Genomic DNA, 18,080 nt, shown 5'->3' on the forward strand with positions numbered 1-18,080 from the left:
TAACTGCAATTTTTGAGGAAACAGACATTATGCACGTGCCTAAAAGAAGTCTGTAGTTTTAAAACAAAAATAATAATTGTGATGGATTAAATAGTCTCCTAGCCCGACAAGAGCACTTTGGGTGACTTGTGGAGAGTTTTCTGGAGGAGGGGAGGCTAAATTTCACAGGCTACTTCTGTAGGTTGGTGTTGTAGCTTAAGTAGGCTATATTTAAAATGCATAAAAATCAGTTTTGGTGTATACAAACAATTTGCGTTGGGACGAATGTACTGCAGTAAGACACATACATCGTTATGTTCAATTCTTGAACAAATCCTTTTTTAATGCGATCTTGTCAATGAATCCGTTGAACCGGTTCGCAAACCCGGACTGAATGATTCGTTCTGGATTCATGGCATGCATACTAGCATATATACTGTATCCTTCCATTCATTCGCTTGACCTAGAATACATAGGCCTACTAGTGTTAATATTTCTGCCATATAAATATAATAGTAGTATTTTGTATAATAGTAGGCTAGTATATAAGAGTAGAATTTTTTGCCGTTTTAGCTCACATACGAAACATAGCCTATTTCAGCGAATAAATTTGGACTGAATTGTGCGCGATTGTTTATAACCAATGCAAAATTATTTTAGGTTCTAGATATATTTTACGAACTGAATCATGGCTGTAAACTGGTCCGAATAAATAAGAGTTGATCAGGGAGCACGCAATGACGTATTACGCAAAGACATAAAACAACAGCTGAACATAGCCTAACAGCTGTTTTGAACTGGTTCTTTGAAACGAACAGTTCAAAAGAATCGTTTCGCTGAAATGAGTCAGACCTCTCATCACTAGAACAGCTGTATGTTCTCTTGTGGGATATTAATGTATGTATACTGCCATCTTGTGGATAACGGTGCACTTAGGGGAACAGAACTGTAAATTAATCCATAAATGCTAATTAGACTTCACTGGTCAGATAGCAGATGTGTCCTGAGAAACATGATTTTCCACTTGCTTTATTTGTTTAATAATACATTTCAGAATGGTTTCAAAAAGGCCTGATGATTGATGGGAATTTATGGGAATTATCCCATAATATACATGACAGCAGTCACAGTCTCCCTCTCTCCTGTATTTTCTTAGGCTCCTCCCCCTAGTCCTACTTCCAAGATCATTAGTCTCACCCTCTGCACTGTATCCTCACACACTTCTGGCTGAAGGAAGGAAGAAGGTTATTTCAGAAATGTTCAATTACAGGCAACTCTCTCATTAATGGATGAATTCCTGAAGTCTTCGGATATTAAACTCTCTGCAGATACCCTGAAGAACGGATGCTTGATCAAAAGACTTAATTTTTCAGGTTGCAGCCAGGGTAATAGGGACATCCCGGAAAATGGTAAACCAGACTGAAGGTTATGTCTCAGAGCTAATAACTCGCTCCATGACTGGTTGTCTGCTTTTCATTTTTGTGCTCTCCACCTTTCTAGGGAATGCTCTGGTGTGCACCGCAGTGGTACGGTTCCGTCATCTGCGCTCCAAAGTGGCGTATGTGTTTGTAGTGTCTTTGGCAGTCTCAGATCTCTTAGTTGCCTCTCTTGTAATGCCATGGAAGGCAGCCGCAGAGATTGTGGGTTTCTGGCCGTTCGGCAGTTTCTGTGAAGTATGGCTAGCCTTTGACATCATGTGCTCCACCGCCTCCATTCTTAACCTGTGCATCATAAGCGTGGATCGTTACTGGGCTATTGCTATCCCACTGAGCTACGAGCAGAAAATGACAAGAAGGGTGGCGTTTGTCATGATTGGAGTGGCATGGGCGCTCTCTGTTCTGATCTCATTCATTCCTGTGCAGCTGAGTTGGCATAAGAGTCTCCGCCATAAAGAAGACCTGGGAGAAATGGCTGAGAAATGCGATGCCAGTTTAAACCGCACTTACGCCATCACTTCATCTCTGATCAGTTTCTACATCCCCGTCTCCATAATGATTGTCACTTACACTCGCATCTTCCTCATAGCGCAAAAGCAGATCCGAAGGATATCAATGCAAGAGTGCACCATTAAGCATGTTCAGTCCTGCCAGAGCTGCAGTAAAGCACCTGAAGAGAAGTTAAAAAGCTCATTTAAGAGGGAAACCAAAGTCCTGAAAACCCTGTCGATGATCATGGGTGTGTTCGTCTGCTGCTGGCTCCCTTTCTTCATTCTCAACTGCATGGTGCCGTTTTGTGACCCTGGCCTTCACAACGCCGGGCAGATCCCATGTGTCAATAAGACGACATTCGATGTGTTTGTGTGGTGTGGGTGGGCGAACTCTACCTTGAATCCTGTAGTGTATGCATTTAATGCAGAATTCCGCAAAGCGTTCTCCAGCCTCTTGGGATGTGGGAAGCTGTGCTCTCGGAATACGGTTCAAACGGTTGACTTCAGCAATGAGCTGGTGTCTTACCATCGTGACTCCACAAACCTTCGAGATGCTCACCTCTTCGGTCACCCCTGTCTGCATCCGCACGCTGTCAGGGAGGAAAGTGATAAAGACGTGTGCTTCGATACAGTGTCACAGATGGCTGAAGTCCCTTGTGAGGCTGAATGCAACTTTGTATATGGGGAAAGGCCTCCTATGCTAAGTCTTGGAGAAACAGAACTATCATTGGATAAAATCCTACCATTTACAAAAGAAGATGAATTAGCCTCTCTTGAACGTGTGGCTCATAATGAAATCGAATCTCCTAGTATCTCTGAAATATTGTAATCTGTAAATATGCGGTGTGTTTTGAAAATAATTATATATGTATTAAACAAACTGAGTAAGACTGTGAATAATTGAACTGCACTACTACACTACTCTACACTGCTATGCTCATGAATCATTCAAAAGGTCACTCACTGTGAGATATCTAGAGATTCCATAAAGAGCTTTACATATAAAGCTCATGATGCAGTATCAACATATTTCTACCTGAATAATGCTCAGTCTTTTTCAGCTAAACGTGTTAATGGAGGAAATAATAATCATATGTCTGTCAGCTTGAAGATTTGACTGAAAATGAGTAACACCTGACTTTGAAATGTCCTCTATTCACTCCAAAAGGGAAAATGCACTGACAGACTGACAGATTGTTTACAAGTTTTTCCCCTCTTATTTCTGAGCATGGCATATTAGATCAAATGAAAATATGAGATCAAGTGATTTCATGCAGTTAATTCTGAGAATTGACAATCTTTACTTATCACCTTTTGTCTGAAAACAAGCTTCTGTTCATTGAATGAATTTGTTCACATTAAGTCTACTTTGTTGGAGGTTGGGAAGCTATTAAAGGTAATGCAAGTGATACTGAAAAGATGTTAATGTACAAAATAATAGTTGACACAAAATATTTAGGGAAGTTGTTGTCCTGCAATACTTCATCTTAAGCTTTTTTAAGCAGTATTATGATCATTCCTTTGTAATACTGCTCATAATATTTGATGGACTACTTAGAACATTTGCCACTCCACAGGACCATTTAAAGCAAATTAGTAAAAAAGGTTCAAATAAATCTAAATTGTGAAAAACATAAATCAAAATGGTGAAATAAATTTCTCCTTAATTTAAAAACGTCAAAATGAACATTAAAGTCTTAAGCAGATGAAGAAAACAAATGAGCTCATCTTCTGATACCATATTTGTTTTTATTGGGAGTTTTGTACTAAAATGTTTATAAGTAAATGTTAAGAACAGTAGTATACAAAAAATGATGGAATGTATATTGCCTTTGATAGCTACATTCAACAAACCATTAACAATGAATAAATTAAATGTTTGTTTTGTATTGCTTTATTTACAGGAAAGTCTTCTATAATCGAATACAAAATATAAATATAACCTGAATCATAGTGATAAAACACACTCATCCTGTTTAGCCACACACGCTCGCATACGATAAACTTTAAACAAACTGTACTTATATATGTTAATGTATGTACATTTTGGACACTTTCCAACCAGCGGACTCTTCTGTCTAATCTGTGAAGGATTGAAAATCTACACCAAGTAATCGGCTTTGTGCACCAGGTACAGAGGTAGAGACTGTCATGTGTTTATACAAACCGATCTTGATAAAAGTCTTTCACGGCAACGTTTGTGCTGCTCGTTCGCGCTGGTGATATTTAGAAGCAATAGAAGACTATACAACAAGACAGCTCAAAAAAGTGTCACATCTCACCCAAAAACCATTTTCTCAGTCCATCAAAAAGGCATTAGCCTTCTTACATGCATTAGGAACATTTGCACTTCTGTGAAGATGGGGTGGCTCTTACAAGAGCCTTTGGTTTATGGAGTGAAGTCTGGCAGTTTACTTCTTCTTAGCGGCCGTCTTCTTCGCTTTGGCAGCCTTGGGCTTTGCGGCTTTAGGCTTCACTGCTTTAGGCTTCACTGCTTTGACCTTCTTAGGACTCTTTGCAACTTTCTTCACAGCCGGTTTCTTCACTTTCTTCGGGCTTTTGGCGGCTTTCTTGGGCGCAGCCGCTTTCTTCACTTTCTTGGGAGACTTTTTCGGGGCAGGTTTCTTTACTGCTGCCTTCTTGGGCTTCGCCGCCTTGGCCGCCGCCTTCTTCACGGCTGGTTTCTTCGGTTTCGCCACAACTTTCTTGACGGGCTTCTTAGCGGCTGGTTTCTTGCTCACCTTGAAAGATCCGGACGCCCCGGTGCCTTTAGTTTGAACAAGCGCCCCCTTTTTCACCAGAGATTTCAAAGCAATCTTGACGCGAGAGTTGTTTTTTTCAACGTCATATCCACCACCTGCCAAAGCCTTCTTCAGAGCCGCCAGGGAAACTCCTTTGCGCTCGTTGGAAGCGGCGACCGCCTTCACGATAAGGTCGGACACGCTGGATCCAGGCTTTTTCGCCTTTGCCGCCTTCTTCTTCGGGGCTTTAGCCGGAGCAGCCGCGGGAGCAGGAGCCGTTTCTGCCATAGTTTCAGTAAACTTGGAGCTGATGTCACGTAGTACAGAGCTGTCAAACAAACAATGTTTACATCCAACAGCTGAGGGCGGGATTTAAACGGGAGATGAGAACCATATAGACTCAACCGCCTCAACCGACGCTCTCAACAGGACAGAGTCGTTCGTAGATGTGTTTTCTGATCTTGAAAAACACAAGGTTTTCCGCGATAAACAGCGATGGATTGTAGACTTTAAACCACGTGCCGATAGCTGAGTCTTTCCTCTTTGTGGGCAGTTTGTGTTTTGTGCAAAACATCGATTGGTTTATTGTACAATAATAAAAACGCGTCCAAATTTAGTGCGAGTCGCAGCGGGAAATATCGCACTTCCTCTGTTCTTTTGTAGATTATATATCAAAATTTGGAAAGAACAACTAAAATGATGGACATTTTGCATAGAGAAGACCCTAATCTACACATGTGCGGCGGTTTTAGACTAAGAAAGCTCACGGAATGAAATTCTGAAGCGTTTTTCTTTAGTGAAGGTAACACAGATCAGCGCTGTCGCCATTTCAGCCTCCCCTAATCTCACAGCGATTCTTTCTACAATGATCTATTAATAATCATATCTGTACATCCAGTACATGATTCGAGTAACTTATATATAAGCAAGTTTCCCAACATTACACATTTAAAGACGTTGCCTGTTAGTAATAAAATGGGTGCTTGTGTTGTCTAAAGGGAAAGTGTTCTCCTCAGTCGAGGAGTGCCATAAGAGAGGGAAGCTATCTTAGTGTATAATGTTGTATTGATGAATTTATGGCCATTTTGCAACATTATAATACTATCAAACACCTAAACAATTCTTATAATTATGTTTAGTGGTTGTAAAAAGGCCACTTAGCCACTTTTTATCTGAACAGGCTTAATAACGTTGGGGATTGTCTCTACATTCCTTCATTGTCCAGCGGAGAACTACTGCTGCACGTAATTTGTGTACTTTGATGTTGATCGACATTAAACAATAAAACTAGTGCTTTTATCTGTCACGCACATGTATGAAATATTTCATAAATTCGTGAGACAAAATCTTCACTCTTTTTTTTTCCGGCGAAATTTTAAGATTGCGTTTTGTATGTAGTTATACTACTTCAATATCTTAGGCTAATGTAGCCTACCTGAAAGCATATGGACTCGTGTCTAAATTAAGAAATATTAAACATCGACCAGGGCACAAAAAGCTCATTTCTGTGATAAATACGACTTTTAGTAATAGTTAATTTGCCGTAAAAATAAATAATAATTACAAAAAAAAAAAAAAAAACTATGGTGATCGGTCAGTAAATTGTTCCTTGAGGGATAACTTCGATCGACTTGTTCATGCCCAGCGATTATTTTTGTCGCTTAATGAGTTAGCTTAATAAAATTATGTTTTGATGAAAATGTTTCTTAATTATTCTATTAGGCCTATGTGGTATCGTTTGTGAATACAGTCAATCCGCTGTGTGTTGTGACTAACAACGCCATTTAAGCCAAGGCCACAATTTATCAAGCCTCTTACACTTTGTTTGTGTATTGAAATGCACAAATTACAGGCCGGGAATTTTGATTATGCAAATTAAATAACTCTTGTGCTTAAATCGAGTGTGTTGGAACTTAAAAATGTATTAAACCATTTTACTAAGCAAATTCACTGAGCGCAATTCCTCCGCTTGAAGATGAAGTCCCGGACATTACAAAACATTGTTACGCAACAATCCGCTATCGGTCCAGTGCGGTGATATTGGACGATGTTGTAGAATGTAACATGATAGGCGATATAAACCGATAAGGACAGATGGGAACGGGAGGCTTTATGATATCAAATATCTTTATGATATACTATTTTAGAACGCAGGTACCGCTTAATTATTATGGTGCAATCGTTTTATAAAGACAATAACAAAAACAAGTCACTCTAGATCATTGGTCTCAAACTCAATTCCTGGAGGGCCACAGCTCTGCACAGTTTAGCTCCAACCCTAATCAAACACAGCTGATCCAGCTAATCAAGGTCTTCAGGATCACTAGAAACTTCTAAGCAGGTGTGATTTGGAGCTGGTTGGAGCTAAACTGTGCAGAGCTGTGGCCCTCCAGGAATTGAGTTTGAGACCACTGCTCTAGATTATGCCTTGTGTGTCTGACAACCACCTTTATCCATAAATATTAACAATACGGCACAACTTCTAGTGCCTTATTGCTTATTTATGCTCAAGGGCATATTCATATTTATTATTAAAAATCAATATTACTAATTAACATTAATTATATTATAATTGGTAGTTTATAATTAGTAGTTTAAGTACATTTACGAGTAAATATGAAAATATCAAAAGGTTTACTGACATTTCTATCCGATCACCAATTAATTAATAATCAAATCATAAAGTTTGTTATTAGAACAAGTACTAATTCATGTAATAATGACAGTTATTACATGATCATAAACGGTTTGCTTTTTTTATTATGTTGTGGGGAACATGGGCTACTGTAGAAAAGAAAATGCATTAAGACACATTAATTTGCACTTCTAATTGAACGTTTGGGCGGCTCTTAAAAGAGCCTTTTTTTTGGAAATCCGGTCCGGGTGAAATTTAACCGCCAAAACCATACAGCGTACGGCCTTGACGCTTCAGAGCGTACACTACGTCCATAGCAGTCACAGTCTTGCGCTTGGCGTGCTCGGTGTAGGTCACAGCGTCGCGAATAACATTTTCAAGAAACACTTTTAGTACACCTCGCGTCTCTTCATAGATCAGACCGGAAATACGCTTCACACCACCACGACGCGCTAAACGGCGAATAGCTGGTTTTGTAATTCCTTGAATGTTATCTCTCAAAACTTTGCGGTGACGTTTTGCACCACCTTTCCCAAGCCCCTTACCGCCTTTTCCTCGGCCAGACATTATAGCAAACAGAAAACTCAAAGAACGCGAATGAATCCGAAATGACAGGGTTTTCGGGAAGACTGACATATAAATCCTTCAAGCGGACCTAGTGGAAACCATGCTTGCCACAACCCCACTGCGGGCGGGGCTGATGACATGTAACGATGCAGAAAAAGTAGGGAAGTAGGTCTGTTGAGCGTCGTTTCTTTTATTTAATTGTAGATCATGGAACCGAATAAAAGATAAAACAAATATACACGTATCAAGCGCGCTATTCTTTATGTTGTGGTATTCGTGTGGTATTTCAGTAATTAGGATTGACCTTCTTGTGTTGTAGAATGGTTGTTTGTGACTAAAAGTTTTTTGAATACTTTAATTACAATCCTTTTGTGACATTATTCAGTGCGGATTTCCATTACATTTGTGTCGTAAATTTCACACAAACGAAGAATAACTGACTGGATACAGAGCGAAGATATGTAAATTTCATACACCTCAGCCAAAAGTTTTGATTGGTGCGAGACAGCCTCGATTTCTATTGGTTATTCGCTGATGACGACGCGTGGTGATTTGTCCCTGGTTTGAATGCCCTTCCCAGCCGGTTTGAACCGGTTTAACCAACAAAGAGGCAATTCACAGAGGCAAACAGTGTGAAATTATTTTAATCATTTGTTATAGAATTCTTCTCAGATAATAAATAAGCACAAACCATTGACAATCAAGCAGTGATTTCCTTATGCTTTACAACAACAGCAGCAGCAGCAGAATCACATAAAACACAAAACATATAATAAAGAGATTTGCAGTAAACTGCAGCGCTCTGTGTAATTAGGAATAGGAAGACGAACGGTTGTAACATCAGGGCACTTTGATTCCATTGAAGAATGCAGATCAGTCAGAATGCAGATAATATTTAGCTTTTAGACATTTCAGCTTTGGCTCATCAGCTTCCATCATACCCCAGTGGCTGAAAATGAGAGCAAAGGAACAATATCAAACCAATCCTGTCAGAAAAAAGCATCACTCTTCGCATACTTTCTTGACTACTAATTTATGAAAATAGTGAGGTTTATACTAAAACAAGATAATTAGCATTACTTTGTCACAATATTAAGCACACCAAACTCAAAGACATCATGAAATCCTTTGTCTTTTACCTGGTAAACTCCCTCTTCATAGCCTGGCTCAGGACGCTGCCATATCTGATTGGATAAGATTTTCAAAACAACCAATCCAAATGCTACAATGATGACTCCCAATGCATTTGCAGTTATTGCCTCTGGTGGTAATGCGGAATAAGGCAGAGTCCCATTGGTGTTTCCTTTTCTGAAGAAAGAACCAATAGAACAACGCATTTGCCGTGACATTACATTAAATCTATTTTGAGTTCTACATTTATGAGTATGTGTTTTTTAACCCTCTTCTTTTTACCTCATACCTCAAAACTTAAAACATATTGATTAGAGCATAATGATCAGATCTAGTCAACACAGCACTGAACACTCCATGAAGATTAATAGCTATATATAATGAAGTTAAATATAAGTTCTTCAGGTCTTCACTGCAATAGGTAATGCATGCCACTCAGTTTATGTAGTGTGATCACTTACAGTGCAAAAAAGAGTTTTTCGTTGATCCCTGAGATGCAGGACACAATGCCCAGTACCAAGATGATTCCTCCCATCCAAACATGAGCTGGTTTTACAAGAGCACGTGCCGTCATTGGAGTACAGGGTAAGAGAAATGCGGTAAAACCCATGACCCACTAGAAAAAGAATTAGAAAAACTGAGAATTTCTTTAATTCTTACATCACTACTGTCCTCCATCTTTATATGAAATATGTGAAACTACATTCTCAGTATCCAAAATGTCTGAAAGAACAGTTTCTTTCAAATATTTTGGACACAAACAATGTAGTTTAACATGTTCATATGTTGATGGTTCATTGTTTATCCACTACTAAACTTCTTATTTACAGAAACAACTGTACTACTCAGTGTTAATTTCGTTGACTAAATATTTTCGTCATTATTTTCGTCACGAATATATTTTTATGACTAAAACCAAAGCGAAAACTAAAAAAAGTCACTGATGGAGACTAAAACTATGACTAAATTGATTGACATTATCGTCAACGAAAAAAGGACGAGACGAAAATAGACGGTGACGAAAATACAATCAGCTGACGGGAGAGATGTGAGGAATGAACAAAAGAACCAATCGGCAAAACGGAACAGGCGAGACTGCATGAGAAGAGAACCAATCAGAGCCAATCTTTGACCGAGCTCCCGGGAAGACTGCATTCGAAGAGACGATGTCTAAAAAAGCGACATCATGTCCACAGCCGGGAGAAAAAGAAGGGGAGACTTGTGGGCACACTTCACGTTTGACGACGAACAAAACAAAACAAAGTGTAAAGCATGCGGAACGGTCATTAGTGGCAAGAACACAACCAATTTGAAAAGACATTTACAGACGAGCCACCCGGACATTTTCTCAAAGGTAAATTCACAACGATTTCTTTTGAGCTAAACAAAATTGGAAGACTGCAGTGCGTAGATGTTGTTGGTTACTAGCTAGTTATTGTTTACATTACCATGACGGTGTTTGTTGCTGCTGCATAAAAGCTTTTGAATTGAAATAAAGACACAGTTGTGTTGAAATAAAGACAGTTGTGTTGAAATAAAGTTACATTTGTGTTTTATTTGTGTTTTATATATTTTGGTTAAGTTTGTTTCCTATACCAGCGGTAAAAAATTGTCTAGTAAATCTGTTATTGATTTTAGTCTTATTTTAGTCGACTAAAATACCAAGCAATTTTAGTCGACTAAAATAAGACTAAAATTAAAACAAATCAGATGACTAAAACTTGACTAAAACTAAAAAGAATTATAGTCAAAAGACTAAGACTAAAACTAAATTAAAATTTCTTGTCAAAATTAACACTGGTACTACTACACTGTACATAAACAATTTTCAACATGATACTCACCTGTGCAGTAAAAAGCGCAGTGGTACAAATCCCCACCCAGCTGTGGAGGGAATAGAGGTTGGCTGTGTGGTTTGCGTTGTGGTAGTCAAACACCGCACAAAGCCCGATAACGGACAGAACGAAAGAAAGGAGCAGAAGCCCAGCATGTAACAGCTTCCACGGGAGCTTATTGTGACCCCACGTCAGAGGAATACGGTACAATACGGCCGCTGGTTAACAGAGGAAAAAAGACACTGTTGACAACTGTCAGAAAGTCTGTTAAACTAAAAAAAAAATATGTGCCAAATATTAGAATACTTCAATGCATCATGCCAAACTTAAATCTAACAATAAAACAACCACACACTTTTTACAACATATTAACTTTGCAATGCAGTGTTATCATATTACAGCTACAGTAGCATGAAACAGAAGCCATAATAAAACTGACATCAGTCATACCATTCCCATAAAGCACCACCATGCCAGTGACCATGAAGACCGGGTGCCAGTTGAACTGCTTGACTGAGCCGTCCCATGCAAATCCACCTCTATAGCTGTAATTCCAGTGAGCTACTAATGCCACACAGGTGATCCCCAACATCAGGCACAGCAGATAGGTTAGGTAAAATGTTACAATTCCTCTCATCCTGTGAGTGCTGCAGAAACAATGCACATAAAAATATTTAAGTTATTTAGCTTGAGAAATTAACTTTACCTGACACATGTATTAATTACAGAGGTGTTTACAAAGACATAAGGAAGATAAATAGCCATTTTCTAATATTAAACTTACCTTACAAAAATGTCTCAAAATCAAATAGTCCAGTGATTTTCCACTTAAATTTTAAACAGAACAACCGTTTTTAGAAGAGCAGTACATCTGAATGTACAGTACCTTTATCTGATGGCTTACAAATTTCAAACAGCCTCGTGACAGCGTTTTTTTCTGTTGTTGATCTCAGTTCCTCTTTCCATGATTCCCCATCATGATTTTCGATTTCATCTGCCAGCAGACCAGATGGCAAACAAACAATAGCAGAAATGAGGAACAGCAAAAAGGGACTAGCAATGATAAGGATGAATTGGACATTATGTCACTCAACACTACAAATAGCGTACAAATAGAGAACTTTATAAATAGAGAACTGTTCTAACGCAAGGAAACAAAAAAATGTTGTTCTAAAAATAAGACCCGTGGTGCTTATGGAGTGCTTTATTATTTCTAAAGTTTTGTAGTTCTACATTATTATTGTCGTTTGTCTGTCAAATGTTTTTTTTCTTTCTGTGACGCCATGCCAGTATGAGGACACTCGAAAACAGACGAAGTACCCGCGCAAACTACTTCAATATTGACTGTTAACATAAGATAATGTGATTTTACTTGATGTCATGCTAGAGAGAAGACCAATGTAACGTTATACAAACTTTAACGACGGACGAAGCTTACGATGTTTTTGAGAAAAGCAGCCCTGCTTGCCGACATGATAATTTCCTGTTTAACCGCAAGGTGGCATGGGAAGTGTAGTGAACAAAACCTAGAGTATTTGTTAGATTGTATTTCGATTACTTTTCGACAAAACACCCAAATAAATGACGACATAAGTATACAAAAACAAAACAAAAAACAAAAAAACAAAGTGATATTCTTTCCTCATGAGATCTGTCTTTAAACGGAAATTAAACTTTGCTGCGAGGTTAGTATCCAGTTGCAATGCCCTTTTTCCCCCACTGGAGCTCATTTCACACATTGGTAAGACAAATGTCCCAAAATGATGAATTCTGTTTTATCACAAGTTATGGATTTTGCACACTACATCACCACAGTGCACAAAAGCCCACACATATTTGCATTACAAAATGATCGAGTTTTAGAAGCGATAAAAGCCTTTCATCCACTGCCAACATTCTTGAGCAAAATACACAAAACCTGTATTTATTTTAACAGGAGTTAGGATTGTCATTTAGTATCATGTATTTATTTTGTTCTGCATTGCTGTGGTTTGCAACTTTTCGGAGAATTCTATTCTCTGTTCGGTTTTCATCCTCTCTATTCCCTGTTTGTAAAGTTTGAGGTTGAAATCCCTATTTTCCAGGAGTTCAGGTGACCTCTGGTGGCGAGCAGGCTGAGATGCAGTTTTTAGATACTCGTACTTTTAAGAAACATCTTTAAAATAACAGAAGTATGTGAGCTTTATATTTAGAACGTTAATGTAAAATCAGACTCATTAAAGGAAAAACAAATATACAAATGAATTGCTTTTATTAGTTCACAAAATAATCCTATATAAACATCTTATTCAACATCATTAAATGCATCACAATTTTGTATACAAATAATGCATTTAAAGATGTAGTAACAGGTATTAGTATTCTTAATTTTTTTAAATTTATTTATTTTTTATATAAAATGTAACTAACGTTTGTAAACAGCGGCATAGCATTTTATCTAAAAAAAATTTGCACATGATTGTCCAACATAATACATATGTCAGTGAAACACTTTACATTTTGGAATTGTTGGGAAATAATACTGCATGAGGTAAGCAATGCACAATATAAAAATCAAAAGAATACCTTTCCTCACTGAGGACACTAAGGTAGTGACAATATTTGCATGCTTCCAGTCACTCATCTTCATATTTAAAGTAACCATTAATAATTGCCTTTTCAATGATATTTTCTGCTGACAGCTTTTGGTCTAAATAGATTAATGCTTCAATAAGACTATTCAAATCAGCCTTCAGTCCCTCCTTTTCCATCCAGATTTTTAACAGTTCGTAAACTCTGTCTTCCGGAAAAAGAGACTCTGCACTTTTGATTGAATTATCACTCAGTCCAATGAACCTGAAAAATCTGTTATGATAGTGGACATCCATTTCTTCAAAGAAATCAAAGCTTTTCTTCAGCGATTCTTCTCCTGAAAGGGTGAGACAGAGTGAAAACACAGTAGAACAACTTATAATTTTTAGGAATGCTAATTTAGGGATAGTTCACCCAAAAATGAAAGGTCTCACCCTCAAGTTGTTCCAAATCTGTGTGAGTTTCTTTCTGCTACTGCATAAAAGATAATATTTTGAAGAACGTTGTTTGTAACCAAACAGTTGCCATTTTGACTTCTATAGTATTTTTTAATAGTACACTATGGAAGTCAATGGCAACTGCTTGGTTACCAACATTCTTCAAAATATCTTCTTTATATCGTTCAACAGCAGAAAGAAACTCATACAGGTTTGGAACAACTTGAGGATGAGTAAATGACAGGCTTCCTTTTTTGAGTGAAGTCTCCCTAAAAGCTAACATAAAACTATGCAAGGAAAAAGGTATGGCCTTACCATTTAAAGGAACAAGTCTTCTTATTGACTCTCTTTCCTAAAAGAGATGGAAGAATTTAACATCTTCAAGGCATAGTGAAACAGTTACAACAGAGATTATTCCAGGTCGTATTAACTAGGAGAAATTATGTTAAACATTCAGTGCAATTTGATGATGTTTTTGACCAAGACTACACTCAAAGACTGAAACCAACAGAGAAAAGATTTTATATATGAGGCTTAGAACACGTTTCAATCAATTAACTGTACTATACCAAACTTGCCCCATCTACAACAGCCAATATCTATGAACTAGTATTAATACAAAGTATTATGAACTATGCATTAGAAGCACTGTTGAGAAAAATCTTACTTTAGTATTGTATCCCACATTCAGTTAAATATTTCAAACGGAGAACAAATAAGGAGATACATTCAGAATTAATTAGTTTCTAAATCAAAATCAACATATTGTGTTCATTACTTAAAAAAACAACACCTATTTTCCAAATCAGCACACAGATCGCTTTTCACTAAAGTGCATCAGGAGTTACAAGAGAGACAAGAAACTATCACCAACATCTACAGGAGTTTGTCAATTCAACAAGTGTGAAAATATTGCAACACATGAACACAGCATGTACATTTCAAGTTATGAAAGCATGAAAATACTTCAAAACTTTGAACGAAAGCAAGCTTTGTTATATTGTCTCCACACATTACCCAAAGCAAAGTATTTAGGCTTAGGAGCAGAGAATTAAGCTTCCAAGATGGTTATGATAGTAGAAATGGTGTTAAGACAAAGAAAGCTGCAACTCTCACCAAAATGTGAGGCTGCAGTGCAGTGGCAGAGCTTGGAGGCTGGTTAGTGTGGCAGAACTGGAGATCACTAGGCACAGCAGACATAGCCAGGCTAATTTGTAAAGAGTTGGCGGTGTTGGGGAGGATGTCCCCTAGTCCCCTGTCTTTCTCAGTCTCCGCTGAAGCAGGAATGTTGGTACCCACCACACAGTTTTGCTCAAGGAACGGCTGGAGCTGAGAGGAGTCATCCATCTTGGAGTTGTGGGCATTCTGCCTCTCCTCTTTCACTTCCTCACGGTCACCCTGCAGGACAAGAAAGATGTCTTCTGGGCAGTCACGTGCACCATGTAGTTTCTGTGTTTTTTTTTTTTAAAGCTTAGAAAATGTACTAACTACGTTTTGTTTACCTACCATACAGATCCTAACCATTTCCCTTGGACTTCTTGATGTTACTGTAATTGAAGAAGACTGTATGATAAGCAATAAAGAAACAACTGAAATAAGAAAAAATATTGAAAGAACCGAGGAAAGATTTGAAGATGCGTCTACCTGCTTTTTTACTTGGTTTTGACTTTGTCCAGTAGACGATACCCACAATGAATGCAAGCGTTGCAATAAATGCCACAACAACAATGAAAGTCACTGTAGGACAAATAGGATGTAATCACTATGTGAAACACACTATGGAAGCAATGTCTTTATACACAACTCAAAAGAAAATGTTGGGATTAATGTCTCTGTAAACAATTATAATATCCTTGTGCAAATACTACATTTTATCTGCTGTAATCATCTAGTACAATATGTATACAGTTAATTTCATTGGGCTATGGGGTAAGAAGGGTTTTCTACTACCTGAGTTAGAGCTTCCCAAAGTGCTTCCCTTTCTACAAACTGTGTTGGAAATGTCTGTACAGCTTTTTACGGTCTCTTCATCCTCTCTGCATCTGGTTGTAACAAAAGAAATGATCTTGAGTTCACCCAAAAATTAAAAACTGGTCAACTACTCACCCTCATGTTGTTCCAAAGCTTTTACTCATCTTTGAAACACAAAGAAAGATATTTTTAATGAAACCTGAGCTGTTCTTCCATTGAACATCTTTGACATCTTAAAAACTTCCTAGACATCATAAAAGAAATCCATGTGAATCAGGCTGTTTAATTCAATTTAATTTAATTCTGAAGAGACATGTTTGCTTTATTTGATGAACAGATTTAACCTTTATTCACACTAAAAAATTGATAAACACAGATACAGAAGTAGAGCACAAATCAAATATGGCAGAAACTCAAATACGAACCAGTGGGGTTTCTTACACATTTTCATTTTTTGGTGAACTATCCCTTTAACGTTGATGGACAACTAGTGATCCAGACACTTTTTTTGACCGAAACCGAAGTGTTAATGAAATGGTACATTTAGAACATACCTACTGCATTTCTTGCACACCTCACATGCTTGGTCTGGTAAACAAAATGACCCCTGTTTGCACTTGCACTGCGTGTCCTGGGTACTTGTGCATTTCTCTGTGGTTTCCTGATCTGCAGAAGTAATGAAGGTGCACAGATAGCATGCAATTTAGAATTAAATATGTCTAATGGAAGTCGAACATTGTGTGAACACAATATTGATTTGGCTTGCATAACCTTAGAGGTTTTCTGTTATAAAAATTTGCAAAGACTTGACAGTATGGGACAATATTAAATGTTCCAAATAACAAAATTACCTATACGGCACTTGGTACATAATAAACACTTCCACAGTCCATTGTCATGCTCAGTGTATCTGTCAAACTCGCACGGCTCACACACTCCTTTTTCTGAAGGAGAAAGACATGCCTTTTTCACATATGTTCCTGCAAAAGATGAGACAGTGGAATGTGAATACACATACAAGAAAACATTGTCTAATCACAATAAAAGGATTTAAACAAAAATAATTCTCATTCACCAGCAGGGCAGTTCAGGCAGCAGATGTTATCATGTTCATACTCCATGCCCTCTCTGCAGGAAACATCCCGGCTTGATCTGTTCTTGATGCATCCTTGAGCCAAGGCCAGATCCAAGTGACTTTTAGCATGTATAGCATTTAGTAACAACAAAATCTACACACAAAAGAAACGTTTAAAAAGATGATGCATGCAACATATACTTTCAATAAAGACTGGCTTTCTGGTCAATAATCTGACACCTGGATCTTATACTGACACCTATCGGTGCAAAACTTTAATTTACGTCTCTGGCATAAGTTTGTTTATTTGTTAGAAACTAAAAACCTTCATGTTCCTATCAGTCTTGAGTTGAAGGTTTTGCTTTTGTTTTATTAAGACGTTTTCACATACAGTCCCTTCTCTGTATAAAGATGTTTTGGAAATTATCTTAGTAGCCTACTTCAGTATTTAAGTAAATTCAGACAATGAGCTGCCCTATTATTTCTAGGTAAATGCGAATTTATTGCCATTTTATGTCAAAACACATACATATATATATATATATAATTAACTAATATATAATAAATCTTATTTAATTTAATATATACTTTTATTATACATTTATATAATTTTGTTAAATAAAATCATTGTCATTCTATGTAAAAACAGTCGTAATGAGGATCTGTATCTGGAGCGTGATCAAGTTTCTCTAAATCATGACCCAGAGATACTGGTCTTAATGTAATTTATATTTAAAATCATTTTCCATAAGTTTAAGGTTTTTTTGTTTTATAGTGTAGTGTATGCCAGGTCCAAACACGTCTCAATTTTAACGCGTCATGAAGCAAACTAACGTTAAACTTTGAAACTTTCTCTATGCCGACATTCACGGAAATATACTGTATAAGACAAATGAAATAAATATTTGATTCACTTACCAAGAAAATTATGTGTCTCATAGTAGTCAAATCATTGTGTCACTTTCTCCGGATAAACTGAAAGACACTCCTCATCCTACTGATAGCGCACCTCTGTATTTAGCCGTTTAAAACTTCCGGTCTTATATTATGGAATTGAGCGCTTCTTTAAACCAGCAAGCGAAGTTACGAATCCTACTATGGTCGAGACCTAACTTATGATTATGAATTAGTTTCTGGTGACGTTATTTTTATAGGTTTCTTAGCGTCCAGTCACATGACCTAATTAATATTAAAGCAGCCTTCCCTATAGT

The 18,080-nt window shown here is 37.5% G+C and overlaps 5 protein-coding genes across 9 annotated transcripts; 1 reads left to right on the forward strand and 4 right to left on the reverse strand.

Moving 5' to 3' along the window:
* Positions 1–61: 61 nt before the first annotated feature.
* On the forward strand, positions 62–2,735 carry drd7 (dopamine receptor D7). The gene is made up of 2 exons (XM_058776034.1): positions 62–177; positions 1,136–2,735. Exon 2 carries the CDS (start codon positions 1,386–1,388, stop codon positions 2,733–2,735), a length of 1,350 nt encoding a protein of 449 aa, XP_058632017.1. The 5' UTR covers positions 62–177; positions 1,136–1,385.
* Positions 2,736–3,635: 900 nt separating this feature from the next.
* On the reverse strand, positions 3,636–5,003 carry LOC131540781 (histone H1). The gene has a single exon (XM_058776035.1). It carries the CDS (start codon positions 4,933–4,935, stop codon positions 4,318–4,320), a length of 618 nt encoding a protein of 205 aa, XP_058632018.1. The 5' UTR covers positions 4,936–5,003; the 3' UTR covers positions 3,636–4,317.
* A 2,436-nt stretch (positions 5,004–7,439) lies between these two features.
* zgc:153409 (uncharacterized protein LOC767650 homolog) lies at positions 7,440–7,880 on the reverse strand. Its single transcript, XM_058776755.1, has one exon. The coding sequence runs from the start codon at positions 7,847–7,849 to the stop codon at positions 7,538–7,540; it is 312 nt and encodes a 103-aa protein (XP_058632738.1). The 5' UTR covers positions 7,850–7,880; the 3' UTR covers positions 7,440–7,537.
* A 597-nt stretch (positions 7,881–8,477) lies between these two features.
* LOC131540953 (lysosomal membrane ascorbate-dependent ferrireductase CYB561A3) lies at positions 8,478–12,354 on the reverse strand. Of its 3 annotated transcripts, none has more exons than XM_058776383.1 (7): positions 12,254–12,354; positions 11,702–11,809; positions 11,266–11,462; positions 10,825–11,033; positions 9,442–9,596; positions 8,989–9,157; positions 8,478–8,798 (listed from the first exon to the last, which is right to left on the reverse strand). In XM_058776383.1, the coding sequence occupies exons 3-7, from the start codon at positions 11,450–11,452 to the stop codon at positions 8,775–8,777; spliced, it is 744 nt and encodes a 247-aa protein (XP_058632366.1). In that variant the 5' UTR covers positions 11,453–11,462; positions 11,702–11,809; positions 12,254–12,354; the 3' UTR covers positions 8,478–8,774. The 3 variants fall into 3 exon arrangements, with proteins under 3 accessions (XP_058632366.1, XP_058632368.1, XP_058632367.1); XM_058776385.1 differs by having other exon boundaries at positions 11,600–11,809; XM_058776384.1 differs by having other exon boundaries at positions 12,232–12,320.
* A 696-nt stretch (positions 12,355–13,050) lies between these two features.
* Positions 13,051–17,996, reverse strand: hdr (hematopoietic death receptor). 3 transcript variants are annotated; one of them, XM_058775726.1, is made up of 10 exons: positions 17,788–17,996; positions 16,870–17,023; positions 16,646–16,774; positions 16,349–16,460; positions 15,774–15,865; positions 15,468–15,560; positions 15,330–15,370; positions 15,123–15,221; positions 14,139–14,175; positions 13,051–13,723 (listed from the first exon to the last, which is right to left on the reverse strand). In XM_058775726.1, exons 1-10 carry the CDS (start codon positions 17,806–17,808, stop codon positions 13,431–13,433), a joined length of 1,071 nt encoding a protein of 356 aa, XP_058631709.1. In that variant the 5' UTR covers positions 17,809–17,996; the 3' UTR covers positions 13,051–13,430. The 3 variants fall into 3 exon arrangements, with proteins under 3 accessions (XP_058631709.1, XP_058631708.1, XP_058631707.1); XM_058775725.1 differs by having other exon boundaries at positions 13,052–13,723; positions 14,940–15,221; positions 16,870–16,962; positions 17,788–17,995; XM_058775724.1 differs by having other exon boundaries at positions 13,052–13,723; positions 14,940–15,221; positions 17,788–17,995.
* Between the last annotated feature and the right edge of the window lie 84 nt (positions 17,997–18,080).

This window comes from Onychostoma macrolepis, chromosome 05, assembly GCF_012432095.1.
Source record: "Onychostoma macrolepis isolate SWU-2019 chromosome 05, ASM1243209v1, whole genome shotgun sequence".
NCBI lineage: Eukaryota > Metazoa > Chordata > Actinopteri > Cypriniformes > Cyprinidae > Onychostoma > Onychostoma macrolepis.

Coding starts and splice junctions, on each gene's coding strand:
- drd7 (XM_058776034.1), top strand. CDS start 1,386: ATGGTAAACCAGACTGAAGGTTATGTCTCAGAGCTAATAACTCGCTCC.
- LOC131540781 (XM_058776035.1), bottom strand. CDS start 4,935: ATGGCAGAAACGGCTCCTGCTCCCGCGGCTGCTCCGGCTAAAGCCCCG.
- zgc:153409 (XM_058776755.1), bottom strand. CDS start 7,849: ATGTCTGGCCGAGGAAAAGGCGGTAAGGGGCTTGGGAAAGGTGGTGCA.
- LOC131540953 (XM_058776383.1), bottom strand. CDS start 11,452: ATGAGAGGAATTGTAACATTTTACCTAACCTATCTGCTGTGCCTGATG. Junction 11,034..11,265: donor GGTGGTGCTTTATGGGAATG/GTATGACTGATG, acceptor TCTGTTAACCAG/CGGCCGTATTGTACCGTATT. Junction 8,799..8,988: donor ATGAAGAGGGAGTTTACCAG/GTAAAAGACAAA, acceptor TCTCATTTTCAG/CCACTGGGGTATGATGGAAG.
- hdr (XM_058775724.1), bottom strand. CDS start 17,808: ATGAGACACATAATTTTCTTG. Junction 16,775..16,869: donor CTGCCTGAACTGCCCTGCTG/GTGAATGAGAAT, acceptor CATCTTTTGCAG/GAACATATGTGAAAAAGGCA. Junction 13,724..14,138: donor AAGACTTGTTCCTTTAAATG/GTAAGGCCATAC, acceptor TCACCCTTTCAG/GAGAAGAATCGCTGAAGAAA.